Source organism: Notolepis coatsorum, assembly GCF_963971535.1.
Source record: "Notolepis coatsorum genome assembly, chromosome: 14".
Taxonomy (NCBI): Eukaryota; Metazoa; Chordata; class Actinopteri; order Aulopiformes; family Paralepididae; genus Notolepis; species Notolepis coatsorum.
The window spans coordinates 81,288,516-81,309,196 of record NC_140178.1 but is presented as its reverse complement, the minus strand read 5'-3'; the positions used below and the strand labels follow the sequence as shown (position 1 = coordinate 81,309,196).

The 20,681-nt window shown below is 42.7% G+C and overlaps 1 protein-coding gene across 1 annotated transcript in view; it reads left to right on the top strand.

The window, feature by feature from the left end:
* The window catches only part of LOC311240583 (voltage-dependent T-type calcium channel subunit alpha-1I-like), a gene marked incomplete at its 3' end in the record, with an annotated part of 344,683 nt that overhangs the window by 82,872 nt on the left and 241,130 nt on the right, over positions 1–20,681 (top strand). The window contains 1 exon segment of the mRNA XM_084329158.1: positions 14,919–15,078. Coding sequence (XP_084185284.1) covers positions 14,919–15,078 — 160 coding nt within the window.

Genomic DNA, 20,681 nt, shown 5'->3' with positions numbered 1-20,681 from the left:
CTATTACGGTAGATATGAGTAAACCATCACATGTTTTTGTATATACTAAGCTGTAGTGTAAAGCACCCTGTGCATTCGTGCTGTGAAGGGTGCTATATAAATAAAAGTCATTCATTCATTCATTCATTCATTCATTCATTCATTCATTTATTCATTCATTCATTCATTCATTCATTCATTCATTCATTCATTCATTCATTCATTCATTCATTCATTCATTCATTCATATTTCTGGCTCTAGAAAACAGTATACATTTAGAACATGCCACTTCATGGGTGATTGTTTATTATCACATGTATTAGTACATGTGATTACGTGCAGTTTCACATGAACACATTGTGACCACGCCATAATATGTTTAATATATTATAATATATTTCACATGTGATTCCATCAAAATTATTCCATATAATGCAAGTGATGACGTGAAACAAGTTATTTTTAATTTATTTTCTTTCTTTCTTTCTTTCTTTCTTTCTTTCTTTCTTTCTTTCTTTCTTTCTTTCTTTCTTTCTTTCTTTCTTTCTTTCTTTCTTTCTTTCTTTCTTTCTTTCTTTCTTTCTTTCTTTCTTTCTTTCTTTCTTTCTTTCTTTCTTTCTTTCTTTCTTTCTCTCTTTCTTTCTTTTTTTCCTTTCTTTCTTTTCTCCTGGTATCCCTCAGGGCCTGTCTCAAGCCCCCCCCACCCCCTCTTCTCTCCAGTTAGTACTAATGGGATGGTGGCCTAATGACAGGAGCTCAGGGGAACAAACACATTAAGACTAGCCTACAGCCACCACCGCACACATAAACACAGACCACCAGCGACTGTTCTCCATACTAAATGGAGATGCATCAGCTCGAGCTTAAGTTTCAAGTTTCAAGTTTCTTTAATAGTTGTCATACATAAGTACAGAATACTTTTATACAAAATGCTTCTTACTGTTACGCTCCAGAGACTGTGCAAGACAAGATAAGTATGAAATAAAATAACATAGTATAGCATGTAAATTAGAAGTAAAAAAATGAGGTCACAGTGTTCAGTATAGACATATGTACAATGTTCGATGCAGAGTAGACGTAACTGAGTTACCATATAATATACAATACTGTGTAGTGTACTAATATACAATACTATATAGTGCAAGGCAGAAATAGGATGAGGTGCAATTTAGGTACAATTTACAGTAGGTGTACGAGTTGTAGTGCAAATCCTTTATCAATAAATATAAAGTGTGTTTGTGTGATCTAAAGTGTGGAGAGTGGGTGCTGCAGTGTGTTGTTTGTTTAAGTGAGTGTGTGCGTGTGGGTGTGTGTGCTGTGTGCATTTGATGGTTGTTGCATAGTGTTTATTGTTCGTTTAGCAGCCTGATGGCCTGGGGATAGAAGCTTCTTCTGAGTCTTTCTGTGCTCGCCTTAAGACTCCGGTATCGCTTGCCTGACCGCAGCAGTTCAAAGAGGCAGTTGTTCGGGTGGCTCGAGTCCTTAATAATTCTCTTAGCCTTCCCCTTGCACCGCTTGTTGTAAATGTTCTGGAGGGTGGGGAGCCCCCCTTCAATTGTGCGTTCGGCTGACCGTGTCACTCTTTGTAGTCTGCTTCGGTCTTGTGCAGTGCTATTCCCAAACCAGGAGGTGATGTTGCCGGTCAGGATGCTCTCTATTGTACATGAGTAGAAGTTCCTAAGGATCTTCTGACTGACTTGGAACTTCCTTAGGCGCCTGAGGAAGTAGAGGCGTTGTCGTGCCTTCTTCACAACACTGTCAATGTGTGTGGTCCATGTCAAATCCTCGGATATGCTTAGAGAGCAGACATGTGGGACGACATTCGCCTCAAGAGAAATCATGTTGGGCTGAATGTATATCTGTATGGTGTTTATGAAGGTTATCTTGAGATAAGCTAAGAGACCGAATGATCAATTGAACTAACTTGCTCAAGTGACTGATTAGGTCACTGTCTAACTGAATAACTAGTCTAACTAGCTGATTCACTAGCTACTGTAACTAGCGTATCTAACTGATTAGCTAACTGAGTAGTTGGTATAATACTGTAATAAGTAATGTAATAAGTACATAGCCTAACTGCAGTAATATTACTATTTTCCATCAAGAGACGGGATGAAGCGTGGCACCCTGGAAAGGATGAGTGTAGCCTACAACTTTGACTTTGAATTGTCCTTTTGTCTTTCTTTTCTTTTGACGATAGAGAGAAAGAGAGAGAGAGAGAGAGAGAGAGAGAGAGAGAGAGAGAGAGAGAGAGAGAGAGAGAGAGAGAGAGAGAGAGAGAGAGAGAGAGAGAGCAGGTAATGTGTTATATTTGCGACAGCAGGAAGGCGAGAAGGAGACGTGGTAGGGGAGAGCAGGTTTCCGGGGAGATTCAATCTGAGGCCAGCGTGTGGTGTCGTGCTACGCCCCCGTTACCAAACAGCACAAACTTCACTGTACAAACGTGTGTGTTCACGTTTCTGTTACTCGCCCAGTGTGTTCACCGCTCTGGTGAACCCACAACATTATTGGGATTTTAAAACAATAAAGCCAGAAGAATTGATGATGTTAACTTTATCTCAAGATGGCGTGGTTAATATTTGCCATTTACCCCTGCATTTTATCAATAAAAGCACTACATATAGCCTACATAATTTTTATTATTATAATTATTTTTAAACAAATCCATTATAATCAAGACATGAATGGAATAAATTATGTTTATCTTGACAAAATGTATAATTATTTATTTATTTATTATATAAAATTATAATAATAAAAATGATGTAGGCTATATCTATAATTTATATTTAATATAAATGAAACAAGGTGGAGGCAGACAATAAAGGGGTACACAGTGAACCGTTTTGTTTTGTTTTTACCATTATTTACTTGTTTTCACCTAAAATGTCCACACTTTTGGGTCTAGTGGACCACTTATGTGTAGGGGGTGTGCACTCAATAGAATTGTGTTCTTTCATATGTTCTCCACATACAATGAGCCATGGCCAATGAGTCCCAGGCTAAACAAATAATTCATTGCATCATTTATCTTTTAGTAAACATTGAAAACGGGTCCCACAGACCCAAACATTTTTAGAACTGAAAGCAAGATGGCGGACAATAACCTTACAAATGGATATGTTGAAAGGGTCATAACGACTAAATCTAAAACGATTCTGTCACGGCGAATGTGTTAGTTTCTTACACAATGTTGGATTATGTAATTGGTGGGTCATGAGTCATTGTGGAACAAAATAAATATTGCACGAATTGATTGATTGATTGATTGCAAATTTGATTAATGTCCGCCTTGTTTCAAACTGGTTAGGCTTAGGCCCTCTTTCGAAGTCGCCCACTTTCGAAGTCGGTTATGCTTAGAGTTTATCTTTGGAGCAGGGCGATAGACCACCAGCCCTGATTCCAAACTCTAAGCATAACCAACTTCGAAAGAGGGCGACTTCGAAAGAGGACCTAAGACTAACCAGTTTGAAACAAGGCGGACATTAATAAAATTTGCAATCAATCAATCAATCAATCAATTCAATAATCCACGCTCACTTAAAACAACGCACCTCCCAGCTGCTTCTATAGAAAGTAGGTTAAAAAAAATATTACCTCCTAGGCCTATAGGGCAAAAACAAATTACCTCCTATAGGGCAAAGAAAACTTCTTCTTTTTACCTACTTTCTATAGAAGCATCTAATAATGAAGTTCTATAGAAAGTAGGTTAAAAAAAAGTTGGATGTGTTAGTGAGAACAGTTGGATGTGTTAGTGAGAGACAGTTGGATGTGTTAGTGAGAGACAGTTGGATGTGTTAGTGAGAACAGTTGGATGTGTTACTGAGAACAGTTGGATGTGTTACTGAGAACAGTTGGATGTGTTAGTGAGAACAGTTGGATGTGTTAGTGAGAACAGTTGGATGTGTTAGTGAGAGACAGTTGGATGTGTTAGTGAGAGACAGTTGGATGTGTTAGTGAGAGACAGTTGGATGTGTTAGTGAGAACAGTTGGATGTGTTAGTGAGAGACAGTTGGATGTGTTAGTGAGAACAGTTGGATGTGTTAGTTAGAGACAGTTGGATGTGTTAGTGAGAGACAGTTGCACTTCCGAGCTGCTTCGATACGGAGGCAACTTCTCTCTTTTTTTTTTGGGAACTACTTTTTCTGCAGATGGTTTTGTCAATAAATCTTCAATTAATGTGTGTTTATTGTATAGCAATAAGGTTGGATGACATCGGCCATTGTATAAATGCATTACATCACACGACAGAGTGGTTTATAGAAATTAGATCACGCTTATGGGGGTCTAACGACCCTCGGCTGCGCCTCGGGCCTAACAACCACCCATAGGCGTGATCTAATTTCTATAACCCACTCTGTCTCGTGATGTAATGCTTAATTATACTACATTCTGTGAGTAATAAGAAGCACTCAGCACACTCACATACTACTAGACTACATTCTGTGAGTAATGAGAATAAGCACTCAGCACACTCACATACTACTAGACGACATTCTGTAAGTAATGAGAAGAAACACTCAGCACACTAAACTCTTTTACTGTATCTACCACAGCATGCCGCATTACTAAATTATTACAGTAGCTAATAGCTAAATCCTTTGTGTGTATTTTCACATACATTTGAACTTCATAAGTTACCTTTACAGTCCTGGGACCGACATGACCCTTAGACCCTTAAACTTTTAATTTTAACTTAATAAAATGGTGCATTAAGTACATTTGTGCTTGTGACATTTATACCTGAAAGCGGAAGAACTCCCTGCAATTGAGACTATCCAACACATCACTGGTACTGAGGAAGACACGCAGTGTTCTCAAGGACACCTTGTCCTCCCCTCTGGGAGGCACTATAGGCAGGGCCTTTTCTAGGCACAGGCAGTATAGGCAAATGCTAAGGGCACCACCACCCAGAGGGGGCAACAAAAAATTATTAATAATTTTTTCTCTCTTTTTTTTTTTTACTAATACTACTAGTTATTTCGAAATACTGAAGTCTTATCTACAGTACAGGTCCAACATTTATAACAATCCCACGGAAAATGAGTGTTTTACAATGGCTCATTCATTTGGACGGCGAGTGAGAAATTCTCTAAACAAACAACTTCTTTGTCTTCTTCTCTCCCTTTACCGTATGGAACAGAACAGCCCTCGCGTAATATACCATTAGCTCCAGAATTGTATTGGCTACAAAAACGGTCAATCATACCGTGGTCACTTGTCCGAAACCGACGCTCATAGGTTATTCGCTGTTCGGCCTTGTAACCCGAGACTGGAAGCACGTAATAGGTTGAGTAGGGTGTCAATCGAACTACGGCCATTTTAGCTTTCCAATGATGTGTAAAAAATACAGCGTTAAGCCGACAGACGAGGGCGAAGTGATGGATGGACCATATAAGGGCTTTCGAACGTTATCAGGATATTCTACAGTAATATCAACATGCTGAAAAGACTAAAACAGTCCGGTGCTCAGGGAAGAAAAAGAAGCGGAGGAACAACGCCAAAAGGGCAGAGGTACAGTAACGTTAATGTGATGAAATTAATTGTTGACTAGTGGAACAGTGTGTAATGTTAACTTTCTAGCTTACTTTTGGACGACAGTAACGTTAGCTAAAAATACAGTGACTAGTGGCTACTGCATGCATAACAATAGCCTACATAAAATAAAAGTAGCCTACATAACTACTAATAAAAATAAGAAAACTAGTACCACTCATCATCAGGGAAATTAGGTATATTCAGCAGGTGTTACAGTCCTGTGTCATACCGTAGGCTACATTTTTATTGACATCTGTTTACCCTGTAATAAAAAAAATGCTATTCCCTTTCATCTCCTTTATAATTAATTGTTGTAGTAAGCCTTTGGTTTGTTGTGTTACCGTTCATAGTGTTATGGTTTGTAATGCGACCCCAATTGCACGACACAGACAGGTAATCAGAGTTAGCCAAAACAAGGGCATGATTTATTATATACAAAAAAGCGGCACTCAGCCTGTTCCACCCCTCAGGGTCGGTACCGACCCCTTTTGCCATTATGATCATAGATCCATATTTTTATGAATGATGAAAATCATTTGCGATTTTAAAATCAACCGTTTTCAAGTATTAATATCACAAACATGTCACAAAAGCATGTAGAATGTAAAGGTTAGGTTGGCAATAGGTTAGCAATAGGTTATAAGTGTCATAATAAGGTTTTACCTTCTCATTTTGAAGAAGTATATCCGAGCCGGCGACCATTTTGGAAATAAAAAAAACCCGCAAATTGTAGTTTTTTTGCGGCCATTTTGTCGAGGGCACTCAGGGCTGTCGATGAGCGTTGACATTTTTTCAAACTACATTTCCCTTCAAGTTATATGAGGGTTCAAAGTTCAGAGTTGAATTATGGAATATGTCAATAAATGTTATTATTCTTGATAATAAGCCACAAAAGGTAACGATTTGACAAATATTGAAACGCAGTTAGTTTCTCCTCCATATTGTTAGCATATAGGAACAACTAGATCTGAAATTAGTTTCAAAATGATTGCACTATGAGAAAAATAAAAAAGTACAGTCGATTACAGTAGATATTATTATCTGTTATTATGCATGCCTGGTGATACTAAATCCAAATTGAACTCGGGCATTTGAAAGATACTATATGTATATATAAATGTGCGAATTGGCTATAATAAGGTAATGTATAAGCATATATTCTATATTCTATAATAATATTTCAAATTGCATTGGTCCGGATGGGAGAATTCAGTACTGTATATACAGAACCTTTGGTTTTATCATCTTCCCTTTATTAATTTCCTTAGATCTTTTGTACACATGATCTCAAGAGGGTACTGAACGAGGTCAGTGGCAGTTTTTCAAGTCTGGTCATTATTATCATGGTGTTATTCACTGTCAAAGATGAAAAGAAAAATCATAATTCATATTTTCCTTTGTTTCATCACAATTTAAGCAAGCCTAGTAATAGACACAATATTTCTGACACTGAGAATAGATTCACTGAGGTCCATAGATGTACCTAGATACCAAGAATATGCAAATAGGCCTTGTAGAAGTGGAGCAATATTCCATTTACCTAGGTATACATTTTATGCAGATTTTCACCTGGGGTGGAACAGGTTTAAGGGGGAAAAAACACCAAAGTCCATGAACACAAAAAACGCGGCACTGTGCCTTTAAGGGGCGAACAGGCAGGACTCCTCTAGAACAGGCAAAAAGTATACAGGAATCTTCTTCCTTCCGACCAGAATGCTGCCGACGGGCAACACAGCAACCAGGGGGTCCAAGGGGAATGGGGTGAGAACACGGGCATCCTCCCGTGGAGTAATAGAGAGCGATGGCGAGCCTCACCCCAGGAACGAGGTCCATGTAGAGGGTGTTGGGAAGTAGCCGGCACAACATCTGGAGTGGGAACACTGGGATCCTCCCATGGAGTAATAGAGAGCGAAGACGGTGTCCTATTCCAGGAAACGGCGACAGGTGGTGATGTACAGGGGTGGCACGACGTCTCACGCCGGAAACGCGGCAGTAGATGGTAGTAACAAGAACGACCCGACAAGGAGTGGAGGGGAGTCTGCAATACAAGTACTCTCCCGAGCTGATGCGTGCGTGAAGCAGAAAAACGGCACGCCCCCTCGTTGGGCTGCATGCAGAATTCCTCCAGCCCTCACACATAGTCTCTAAAGTGAGTTTATATAGTTAGTTACATCAGTGTTTTAAAGTGCATATCATTAAGGTTAATGCCAAATAAATGTCCCATTATGCTATAGTATTGCACTGCAGTTTACTGCTTTATTGGACTCTGTAAATGTAAATCTACATTTCATTGTAATGACAATTTCCATTAATGGAACTCTTGACCTTTCTGCATGAGATGAAGCTGACAGAAATGTACCCCAACATGTGGGTTGTTCTGAGAATCTCTGTGGCTCTTCCTGTTACAGTGGCTGCTGTTGAAAGAAGCTTCTCTAAGCTCACCAAAACTGAGTGACCTGAGATCTACTATGGTGCACGTCTCTGTGGACTTTCCATCATAAGCATAAATCATGTGGTCTCAAAACAGTTGTCTTATGATGACGTCATAGATGACTTTGCTGCAAGAAAGGTTAGGAAAGTAGGACTGTAAAGTGAGCTTGATGACGGGCCTTGTGCTTGTGTGCCTTTTGTGTTTGTGTGCAGTACTTGTGTGCAATTATTTATTTCTTTATTTTACTTTATTTAAGTTCATTGTAATTATATTTGACCTTACTTTATTTGTGGCAGTAGGCTACTGGTTAATATTAAGATAATATATTGTAAATATTTATTATAATAATGTCACTTGTTCACTGTTTTGATGTTAACTGTTTGATTTTGTGGGTTATTTTCAATAAAAGAAAAATGTGAAAACAAAAGGGTTGAGTGCATATTATTGGTAGTGAATAAACTGTGATGCAAGGGGGCCCCAGATAAATCATGCCTAGGGCAGCCAATTGGCCAGAGATGGCCCTGGCTATAGGAATATCTGTTCCAAGTCAAGCAGGCTCTGGAACAGCTTGTTCCCCTCAGCTGGCATCTCTCTGAACTCACAGAGACAGCCCCATCCCCATACCATCTGAACTCTGAACTCTATTGACTATACTGTACTCTAGGCTCTGTTGCCCATACTGTATGAACTCTGAACGCTGTTTATATCTCCAGTATCTACTGCCTTCACTGTCTACAACTGCCTTACACTGTATCATAATTACTATAGTCTAACCATTTGACACTGTATGCTAGCCATGTACAATAATACTGCATATTAGGGATGCCCCGATCGATCGGCCACCGATCGTTATCGGCCGATAATCAGTATAAATATGCGATCGGGGAATTCCGATAATGAGTCATATTCGCCGATCGCGGAAACTGATCAAGTGGATATCTCACTCGCTTGTCTCAGACGCACAGGACCTGCAAACTGCTCCTCCTCCCTAGCCCCGCCCGCCCCCGTGTAGAGTTTGTAAACAAAGAGGTGCGGCTCCTCTGCTCGAGTCTGTAGTGCATTCGACCTGCGCTAACGTTAGCTACCTAGCTATCGTTACTGTTTAAACAAAATTACCCAGTCAACTATTCACGTTTAGTAGGCATTGTCTAACGGTATTTAGCCGGCTAGCTACCGATAGCTCCTGATATCAACAAATGATCCAGAAAATCTAGTAGTCCATGTTCATACCTCCGGTAGCTTGCGTTAGCTTGCGTTAGCTGACGTTAGTTTACTGTTCAAAACGAAATGTCCCATTGAACTAAAGTTCTGTCTTAACGTCATCTAGCCGGCTAGCAGTAGCTACAGATAGCTCTTGATATCAATGTCTTATAACATTGATTTAATGCGTATTCGAGCTGAGGGCTTGCTGAATGTGAAATGACCAAAGCATAACGTTACCAATAGGGTCCCGCTGCAGCGCCGGAGAATCCTTTTTGGAGCTGGGCTACTAGAGTACACACAGACAGTGGAGCTGTTTGCAGATAGCGAGCATTTTGACTTGTTGCTTGGTGGCGATGTCTCGCAGATAATACAAGTACAAGTCTAATTATATAATATATATATTTTATTAATAAAAAAAAAAAAACGTTTTATATAAAATAATTTTTAATTTCTTTTTAATCAAAAACGATCGGTATCGGATCGGTATCGGCCGATATGGCTCACGACGATCGGTGATCGGTATCGGTGGCAAAAAACGTGATCGGGGCATCCCTACTGCATATATATATATAATATATATATATATATATATATATATATATATATATATATATATATATATCCCATACCTACTCTTATTAGTGTACATAATAAATCAGATTAGCATATTACTTAGCTTCCTTATGTATTCCATTGAACCACTTTGTACTTGATGGATGAAGCTGTGAAGGTGAGTACATAGTGTAAATGGAGACATATGGGCTGGTCTGGAGTCAGTCAAATTAAAAAGGAGTTGGTATTGCTGTCATAGCACACGCACGCACACACTCACTCATTAGTACACATTCAAAACACACACACACACGCATGCACGCACATACCTGCTGTTATATTAGTACACACGCAAAACACACACACACACACACACACACACACATCCACACAAATACCTATGGTCTTATTAGTACACACTGAAATATCTATACGCACACACACATACTGTACACACACATACTGTACACACACACACATACTGTACACACACACACACTCCCAGGTGTCAGAGCAGGCTTGCTGTGATCACATGAGCGACCTCCTTCCTCTCACTAGTCTAATCAGCTGTCGGTCAGATGTCCCACTAATCATATCATGGCGGTGTCATCACCACGGGGATGGGGGCCACCCGCTGAGCTACGGATGGTTATTATCCAACTGGAGCTTCAGTGTGTGTGTTCTCAAAGCTGTCAATCATCCTATTACATTCTATCCATTTGGCTTTGATATCCGTTGACACCTGGCTGTTGCATTATGCATGACTGTGTTTGTTTGTGTAATCGAATGTGTGGGGAATGATCGGGGATGGGGGAAGGTGTGCGTGCGTGCGTGCGTGCGTGCGTGCGTGCGTGCGTGCGTGCGTGCATGCGTGCGTGCGTGCGTGTGTGTGAGAGTGGGCATGTGTGTGTGTGTGTGTGTTTGTCTGTTTGTGCATGTTTATTACAAGTTGACCTGTACAGGTCCTGTAGGACATACTGCCTGTACAGGAAGAGCCGTTTATAAAGTATCTCTCTAACCTAAGTGGTAGAAAAGCGATCTCATAGCAATTCCCTTCAATAAAACATGATCATCGATTTTACAATTATACCATGTACCGCCTCCTATAAGACTTTTCTTCCCAGGGCGGCTAGGTGGTGTAGTGGGCAAGGCGCTCGCCACCAATGCAGGGGACGCTGGGTTCGAGCCCAGCTCTCCGCATTGCTATCAGCTTGGCTGGTCGTTCATACTAACACAATTGGCAGTGTTAGGGGTGGGAAAGCTGATGGGTGGGGATCGGACGTTGTGGACAGCGACTCCTACAGGTCGGTTGGTGCGCCTGCGCAGCAGAATCAGGAAGCGACGGGGGCGGCGTGTCCCTCCCACGCAGACCCCCGCCGCTGAGAGATCGCGCTGTGCAGGTGAAAAGATGCGACGGCTGCTTCCTCGAGTACCGGAGGGGACACGTGATGTAAGGCTTCGTCCACATTGCAGCCGGCTTGTGGGAGGCATGGCCTAACAAGCGTTCGAGACAGGGGAGGGTAGAATTGGACGATACGAAATTGGGATGGGAGAAAAATTTTAAATGGGAGAAAAAAGTAGATAAAAAAAAGAGGACTTTTCTTCCCAGTGGTTCGCTGCGATGCTGACGTTACTGTCACTATGTTGCCGTTATGTTTGCTTAATGTTCAAATACAGACCTTCTAGGTGTAATGAGGTTGGGAGTTCACAATAGCAGCCCCTTGGTGTAAACTCACTTTGCCGATTTTGAACCTTAACCCTTTCCCTACCACACTACAAAAGGTTAACCATTTCACTACCACACTACAAAGGGTTAACACTTTCACTACCACACTACAAAAGGTTAACCATTTCACTACCACACTACAAAGGGTTAACACTTTCACTACCACACTACAGAAGGCTAACCTTTCACTACCACAATACAGACGGTTAACCTGTAGTGTGGTAGTGAAAGTGTTAGTCCTATTGTTCTGTTGTGAGGAGGACATGTGATAATAGGACATAAAATGTACCACTGTGTTCTGTGCCTCGAGAGCTCAGCCATCTTGACCCCTCTCCCCTTGAGGAAATCTGTCAGATTACTTTTATGCTTCAGGCGGTCAGCGCGGTTTAAGTGGTTTGGGCTGTTTCTGTGAACATCGGGTCGATTCGTAGTTATTGCTGTCAGAGCGCACAAACAATGGAGCTCACATGCTGTCGCCATAGTGACACCAATCATTGCAAGGCGTTATGTCCGTCCGCATTGTTAGAATCTCGGAGGCGCTCAGTCCCTCCGTGGATCCTCCGTCGCCCCAGGCCGCAATTGCATGATATCGCCGCATGGACTATGTGGGCCACACCAACCACACTGAGAGCAGGAAGGATGACTCAGGTTTTAGTGACCGGCTTTGCAAAGTTAAATCACCATGGGTACTGTCATAGTGTCCTAGGAGTTAAATCACCATGGGTACTGTCATAGTGTCCTATAGTAGGAGTTAAATCACCATGGGTACTGTCATAGTGTCCTACAGTAGGAGTTAAATCACCATGGGTACTGTCATAGTGTCCTACAGTAGGAGTTAAATCACCATGGGTACTGTCATAGTGTCCTACAGTAGGAGTTAAATCACCATGGGTACTGTCATAGTGTCCTACAGTATGAGTTAAATCACCATGGGTACTGTCATAGTGTCATACAGTAGGAGTTAAATCACCATGGGTACTGTCATAGTGTCCTACAGTAGGAGTTAAATCACCATGGGTACTGTCATAGTGTCCTACAGTAGGAGTTAAATCACCATGGTTACTGTCATAGTGTCCTAGGAGTTTAATCACCATGGGTACTGCCATAGTGTCCTAGGAGTTTAATCACCATGGGTACTGCCATAGTGTCCTACAGTAGGAGTTAAATCACCATGGGTACTGTCATAGTGTCCTAGGAGTTAAATCACCATGGGTACTGTCATAGTGTCCTAGGAGTTTAATCACCATGGTTACTGTCATAGTGTCCTAGGAGTTTAATCACCATGGTTACTGTCATATAGTGTCCTACAGTAGGAGTTAAATCACCATGGGTACTGTCATAGTGTCCTACAGTAGGAGTTAAATCACCATGGGTACTGCCATAGTGTCCTACAGTAGGAGTTAAATCACCATGGGTACTGCCATAGTGTCCTACAGTAGGAGTTAAATCACCATGGGTACTGCCATAGTGTCCTAGGAGTTTAATCACCATGGGTACTGTCATAGTGTCCTACAGTAGGAGTTAAATCACCATGGGTACTGTCATAGTGTCCTACAGTAGGAGTTAAATCACCATGGGTACTGTCATAGTGTCCTAGGAGTTAAATCACCATGGGTACTGTCATAGTGTCCTAGGAGTTTAATCACCATGGTTACTGTCATAGTGTCCTAGGAGTTTAATCACCATGGTTACTGTCATATAGTGTCCTACAGTAGGAGTTAAATCACCATGGGTACTGTCATAGTGTCCTACAGTAGGAGTTAAATCACCATGGGTACTGCCATAGTGTCCTACAGTAGGAGTTAAATCACCATGGGTACTGCCATAGTGTCCTACAGTAGGAGTTAAATCACCATGGGTACTGCCATAGTGTCCTAGGAGTTTAATCACCATGGGTACTGTCATAGTGTCCTACAGTAGGAGTTAAATCACCATGGGTACTGTCATAGTGTCCTACAGTAGGAGTTAAATCACCATGGGTACTGTCATAGTGTCCTACAGTAGGAGTTAAATCACCATGGGTACTGTCATAGTGTCCTACAGTAGGAGTTAAATCACCATGGTTACTGTCATAGTGTCCTACAGAAGGAGTTAAATCACCATGGTTACTGTCATAGTGTCCTACAGAAGGAGTTAAATCACCATGGGTACTGTCATAGTGTCCTAGGAGTTGAATACCAGTGGAGGTTTCTCTATGACAACACGTGAAACACAAATTAATTAATTAATAATTTTTTTTAATTATTATTATTATTATTTTCTTTTTTTATTAGAAATGTTTTCCTCTGTAAAAAACAAGTCTTTTCCTCTTTCCTTTTAAGATAAGATAAGATATTCCTTTATTGATCCCCTTGGGGAAATTCAGGCATCATAGCAGCATGGGGAAGGGGGGGGGTACAGGTAGTGAAAACAACACAAGCAGTGTAAACAAATAGGTCAATATAATTTACTATCTAACTAACTGAAATATATTTTCACAGTGTCACATAAGGTGCAGTATGCATAAGGTAGTGTTATCATTTACTATCTAACTAACTGAAATATACATTATTCATTATTCACAGTATCACACTATCCACATAAGGTGCAGTATGCATAAGGTAGTGTTATTGTCCTACTTGGGTTCCTATTAGTTCTAGGTCGATGTCTGGCAGCAGTCCCTGCCCACTGTTGTGGAGCCTGATGGCCACTGGTATGAAGGACTGTCCGAGGCGGTTAGTTGAGTGTCGGGGGGTATGAGTCTGTGGCTTCCTTGTCACCTTCACCTAATATGTTTTGATCTGGTCAGGTGCGCTGTCACCTAATATGTTTTGATCTGGTCAGGTGCGCTGTCACCTAATATGATTTCATCTGGTCAGGTGCGCTGTCACCTAATATGATTTCATCTGGTCAGGTCCGCTGTCACCTAATGTTAATATGTTTTCATCTGTGTCCACTGACCACTGACACACAGTGGGGATGTTTTAAAAATATAATTTTATATATAATATAATAATTTGTGCTTCACCTAAAAATTTTGTCAGCAGCCTCCACTGTTGAATACTAATCATCACTAGAGTATTGTCTCTCTGGTGTTCAGCTTAAGGAGAGACTTGTTCATAATTCACAAATCAAAGAGTACAATATTATGGAAATAACGTGAATATTACTTCCTGGTGGATTTTCCTTTTATCAGTAGAATAATAAAGGTAAGTAACTTTCAACCCCTGAGTAGTCTTTCTGTCTTTCTGTCTGTCTTTTTGACTTTCTGTCTTTCTGTCTTTCTGTGTGTGTGTGTGTGTGTGTGTGTGTGTGTGTGTGTGTGTGTGTGTGTGTGTGTGTGTGTGTGTGTGTGTGTGTGTGTGTGTGTGTGTGTGTGTGTGTGTGTGTGTGGTGTGTGTGTGTGTGTGTGTGTGTGTGTGTGTGTGTGTGTGTGTGTGTGTGTGTGTGTGTGTGTGTGTGTGCGTGTGTGCGTGTGTGTGTGTGTGTGTGTGTGTGTGCGTCTCCAGGCATGCGTATCCTGGTCAACCTGCTGTTGGACACGCTGCCCATGCTCGGGAATGTGCTGCTCCTCTGTTTCTTCGTCTTCTTCATCTTCGGCATCATCGGTGTGCAGCTCTGGGCGGGGCTACTGAGGAACCGCTGCTTCACGGAGGAGAACTTCACCGTGTGAGTGACCGTCTGTGTGTGTGTGTGTGTGTGTGTGTGTGTGTGTGTGTGTGTGTGTGTGTGTGTGTGTGTGTGTGTGTGTGTGTGTGTGTGTGTGTGTGTGTGTGTGTGTGTGTGTGTGTGTGTGTGTGTGTGTGTGTGTGTGTGTGTGTGTGTGTGTGTGTGTGTGTGTGTGTGTGTGTGTGGATGAGGGGATGAGGGGAGTGGGAGTACAGGTGGGGCGGGGTCTGTGCCTAATGGTCATCTCTGTATGTATGTGGTAGTGTAGGTGTGTGTGTGTGTGTGTGTGTGCGTGTGGCATGGTTAGGGGGATAATGTAATCACATTACCTTTTCCTGTAACAAAGTAATCTAAGTTGTTACAGTAATTTACTGTTCCAATTTCAGTAATCACATTACAGTTACTGAGTTTACAAACAGGTCTGTACTTACGTTGCGTACGTTGTCGTTCCTTCAGTATTGTTATAGATTGTGAATAAATACCGTGATCAGTCCCTCGTTATCAGCGTAACAGGACAGTCTCTAGCTCGCGTCTTGTTTTCATCCCATTGGCTGGTTCCTGTGTGCTGTCATGTTGCTTTCTATACGTTGAAAGGTCATTGGCTGAGAGGGTAGGAGAGGAGGGGTCAAGTTTCAAGTTTCAAGTTCAAGTTTCTTTAATAGTTGTCATACAGAGGTACAGAATACTTTTGTACAAAATGCTTCTTACTGTTGCGCTCCAGAGACTGTGCATGACAAGATAAGTATGAAATAAAAACATAGTAAAGATTAGAAGTAAAAAAAAGAGGTCACAGTGTTCAGTTTAGACATATGTACAATGTTCGTAGACGTAGTTACCATACAATATACAATACTGTGCAGTGTACTAATATACAATACTATATAGTGCAAGGCATAAATGGACGAGGTGCAGTTTAGGTACAATTCACAGTAGGTGTACGAGTTGTAGTGCAAATCCTTTATCAATAAATATAAAGTGTAAGTGTGTTTGTGTGATCTAAAGTGTGGAGAGTGGGTGCTGCAGTGTGTTGTTTGTTTGAGTGAGTGTGTGCGTGTGGGTGTGTGTGCTGTGTGCATTTGATGGTTGTTGCATAGTGATTATTGTTCGTTTAGCGATTATTGTTCGTTTAGCAGCCTGATGGCCTGGGGATAGAAGCTCCTTCTGAGTCTTTCTGTGCTCGCCTTAAGACTTCGGTATCGCTTGCCTGACGGCAGCAGTTCAAAGAGGCAGTTGTTCGGGTGGCTCGAGTCCTTAATAATTCTCTTAGCCTTCCCCTTGCACCGCTTGTTGTAAATGTTCTGGAGGGTGGGAAGCCCCGCTTCAATTGTGCGTTCGGCTGAACGTGTCACTCTTTGTAGTCTGCTACGGTCTTGTGCAGTGCTATTCCCAAACCAGGAGGTGATGTTGCCGGTCAGGATGCTCTCTATTGTACATGAGTAGAAGTTCCTAAGGATCTTCTGACTGACTTGGAACTTCCTTAGGCGCCTGAGGAAGTAGAGGCGTTGTCGTGCCTTCTTCACAACACTGTCAATGTGTGTGGTCCATGTCAAGTCCTTGGATATGTGGGCTCCGAGGTACTTGAAACTGTTCACTCTCTCAACCGGTGCCCCGTCGATGCTGAGGGGGCTGTAGTCCTTGACCCCCGACCTCCTGAAGTCCACAATCATCTCTTTTGTTTTGCTGACGTTCAGGGAGAGGCAGTTCTCCTGGCACCACTGTGACAGGTTCTCTACCTCTTCCAGGTAGGCCCTTTCGTCGTTGGCAGAGATCAGGCCCACCACTACTGTGTCATCAGCAAATTTGATGATGGTGTTGTTGTTCCGCTGTGCTACGCAGTCATGTGTGTACAGGGAGTAGAGGAGGGGGCTCAGAACACAGCCCTGGGGGGCCCCTATGTTGAGCGTGATGGATGAGGAGGTGCAGTTGCCGGCTCTTACCACCTGGGGTCTGCCCGTCAGGAAGTCCAAGACCCACTGGCACAGGTCATAGTTCAAGCCCAGGTCCCTGAGCTTGGCTATGAGTTTGGAGGGGACTATGGTATTGAATGCTGAGCTGTAGTCGATGAACAGCATTCTCACATAGTTCCCCTGCCTCTTGTCCAGATGTGATGCTGCTGTGTGCAGCACATGGGCTATGGCGTCCTCTGTGGACCTGTTGGGGCGATATGCAAATTGCAGAGGGTCCAGGTTGATGGGGAGGGAGGAACAGATGTAGCCCTTCACTAGCTTCTCAAAGCACTTCATGGCTATGGAGGTGAGGGCTACAGGGCGGTAGTCGTTGAGGCAAGCGGGCGTAGATTTTTTGGGTACAGGGATGATGGTGGACTTCTTCAGACAGGTGGGGATGACAGCCTGTTCCAAGGACAGGTTGAAGATGTCAGTGAATACCGGGGCCAGTTGGTCGGCACAGACTTTTAGGACGCGGCCGGGGATGCCGTCCGGTCCTGCTGCCTTCCTGATATCCACTTTTTTAAAGATCCATCTCACCTCATGCTCTGTTACCCTGAACACTGAGTCTCCATCAGCAGACCCCCCCCCCCCCCCATTGCCGTGGTTTGTAGGCTGGTGTTGTTATTCACAGCCTCAAACCTCGCATAGAAGGAGTTGAGATCATTTGCTAAGGAGATGTCACTGTTCAGTTTGAGGGGGGTTCCTTTGTAGTCTGTCATTGTTCTGAGGCCCTGCCACATGCCTCTAGAGTCAGCCTGTTCAAACTGAAGTTCAACTTTATCCCTGTAACGCCGTTTTGCCTCTATTACTGCTCTCCTGACGTTGTATCTTGCCATCTTGTGTTCTTCCATGTTGCCTGTCACCAGCCCGGTGTTGTATGCTGATGTGCGCACTTTCAGAGCCTCACGGACGGATTTGTCTACCCAGGGCTTTTGATTTGGGTAGATATTAATTTTGGTGGAGGGGATTATTACTTCTACCTGAGTACAGACATAGTCAATCACCGTTTCGGTGTATTCGTTAATATTGGCTGTGTTATCACGGAATACACTCCATTCTGTGCTTCCCAGCACTGCTTGGAGTGACTCCACTGACGTCACGGCCCAACGCTTAACCTCTCGCGAGACCACCGGCGTTCGCTTGAGACTCTGTTTGTACTTTGGCAAAAGGAATATGGCGGCGTGATCGCTTTTACCGAATGGACTAAGAGCCTGTGACTTGTACCCATTCTTAAATTGCGAGTATACATGGTCTAATATGTTCTCGCCTCTGGTGGGACAGGTCACATGCTGATAGAAATTCGGCAGCACCTTTTTAAGACGCGCGCTGTTGAAATCCCCCAAGACCAAAATGGCAGCGTCAACATTAGCTGCCTGGAGTTTGTTTACCTCGTCGTGAAGTTTTGAAAGTGCGACCCCAGTGTTCGCGTGTGGTGGAATGTACACTCCGATGAGGATGATGGACGTTAACTCTCTTGGGAGGAAGAAGGGTCGACATTTTATCGTGATAAACTCCAGGTCTGGGGAGCAGTGGTTAGACAGTTCCTTTGTGTTGCCTAAATCGCACCACTCCTTGTTTATCATGAAGGCAATGCCGCCTCCTCTCGTCTTTAGTGACTCTTCTGCCGTCCGGTCTTTGCGGAGAACGAAGAAGTGGTCTGCCGGTTCTATTGCGTGATTCGGGACATCTGGACTCAGCCAAGTTTCTGTGAAACAGAGGACGTCACGCTCTCTTCCCTCATAGAATGCATCGTATCGACATAGAATGCATCGTATCTACATAGAACGCATCGCATTGACATAGAACGCATCGCATTGACATAGAACGCATCGCATTGACATAGAACACATCGCATTGACATAGAACGCATTGCATCGACATAGAACGCATCGCAGCATTGACATAGAACGCATCGCATTGACATAGAACACATCGCATCGACATAGAACGCATCGCATCGACATAGAACGCATCGCATCGACATAGAACACATCGACATAGAATGCATCACATCGTCCTAGAACACATCGACATAGAACGCATCGCATCAACATAGAACACATCGACATAGAAGATAGAACGCATTGCATCGACATATAGAACACATCAACATAGAATGCATCACATCGACATAGAACACACCAACATAGAAGATAGATTATACAACGGCATGCAAATTTCTCGATTCTGATTGGCTGAAACAGTCAATTTACACGTATGTATTCTTCACAATTCCACGCTCTTGGTCCCAGGACCCGCTCACAACCGAATTACAATCACTCCGGCGTGTGGATTTTTTGGAAAAAACAAGATGGCGGACAATAATCTTTACAAATGGATATGTTGATAGCGTCATAACGACTAAATATAAACCGATTCTGTCACGGCGAATGTCTTAGTCTCTTACACAATGTTGGATTAGGTAATTGATGGGTCATGAGTCATTGTGGAACAAAATTAAAATTGCGCGGATTGATTGATTGATTGATTAATTGCAATTTCTTTTAAAAAAGATTTTTCCTTCCCCTTCCTTGCCCCTGACTGCAGAGCTCACTCTCTCACACTGTCTGGCACACTCACTCGGTCGCATACACACCCACACACACCCACACACACAGAGCCTTGTGTATAGAAAACAGAGTTCAGACTGTATGCAGTATGGAGAGAGGTGGGGGCTGTCACCCTGGTGCAGAGTTCAGAGAGAGGACAGTTGAGGGGAGGAAGCTATTCCTGAGCCTCCTAGTCCTGGAACTGAGATTCCTATGGCGCCTCCTAGAGTGAACTATAGGAACTGCTATCCACGTTGGCACAGTGCCTGGGTGTATTTTTTCAACCCAGGATACGTTTGCTTTGTCGGTCTGTGGCCCTGCTGGCATTTAAATTGAAATGGATGAAACGTAGCACAGGCCGCCAATGAGTGTTTGTGCACTCTAATTATCATATTCTAGAGTGTCTGTGTGATCAAGGGCTGGTGGGATGGAAGGTCGGGGATCAATGTGTTAATAATAGCTGATTAGATAGACTTAATGTGTGTGTGTGTGATGTGCTCTGTGATCTACCTCCTGCAAGACTATTTAACCATGCCCTCTCTATCCTGCCTCCCCCTCTCTCTCTCTCTCTCTCTCTCTCTCTCTCTCTCTCTCTCTCTCTCTCTCTCTCTCTCTCTCTCTCTCTCTCTCTCTCTCTCTATCTCTCTCTCTCTCTCTCTCTCTCTCTCTCTCTCTCTCTCTCTCTCTCTCTTACATGGCATAGTGGCTGTCAATTATTTTATTTCCATATTGAACCCTAACGTCTCACATGACTGTCCTTTTTGTGCGCAAAGGGAAACAGTTTTTTACTGTTTTTCTGGACTGTTCCAGGCTGCTGCCTCTGCTAGGGTTACTAGAGAGACGTTTTCAGTTTGGTGAAGAGGTGTTCTCGAAAGAGAGGTACATTTTAGGTTTTAAATACTGTAGAAAGGAAAAAAGCAAGTGTCACCTTTTTTATTTCATTTTAGGGAGAGCAAAGATGGCTGTGTATCTCAGCAGGAGGAATAAGATAGGACAGATCTTGGATCATGATGCTGTATGTCTGTTCAGAAAAATTATCAAAGCCAGACTGAGCATATAGATTTTAATTATTATAGAGCATTGAACAACCTAGATCAGTTCACTG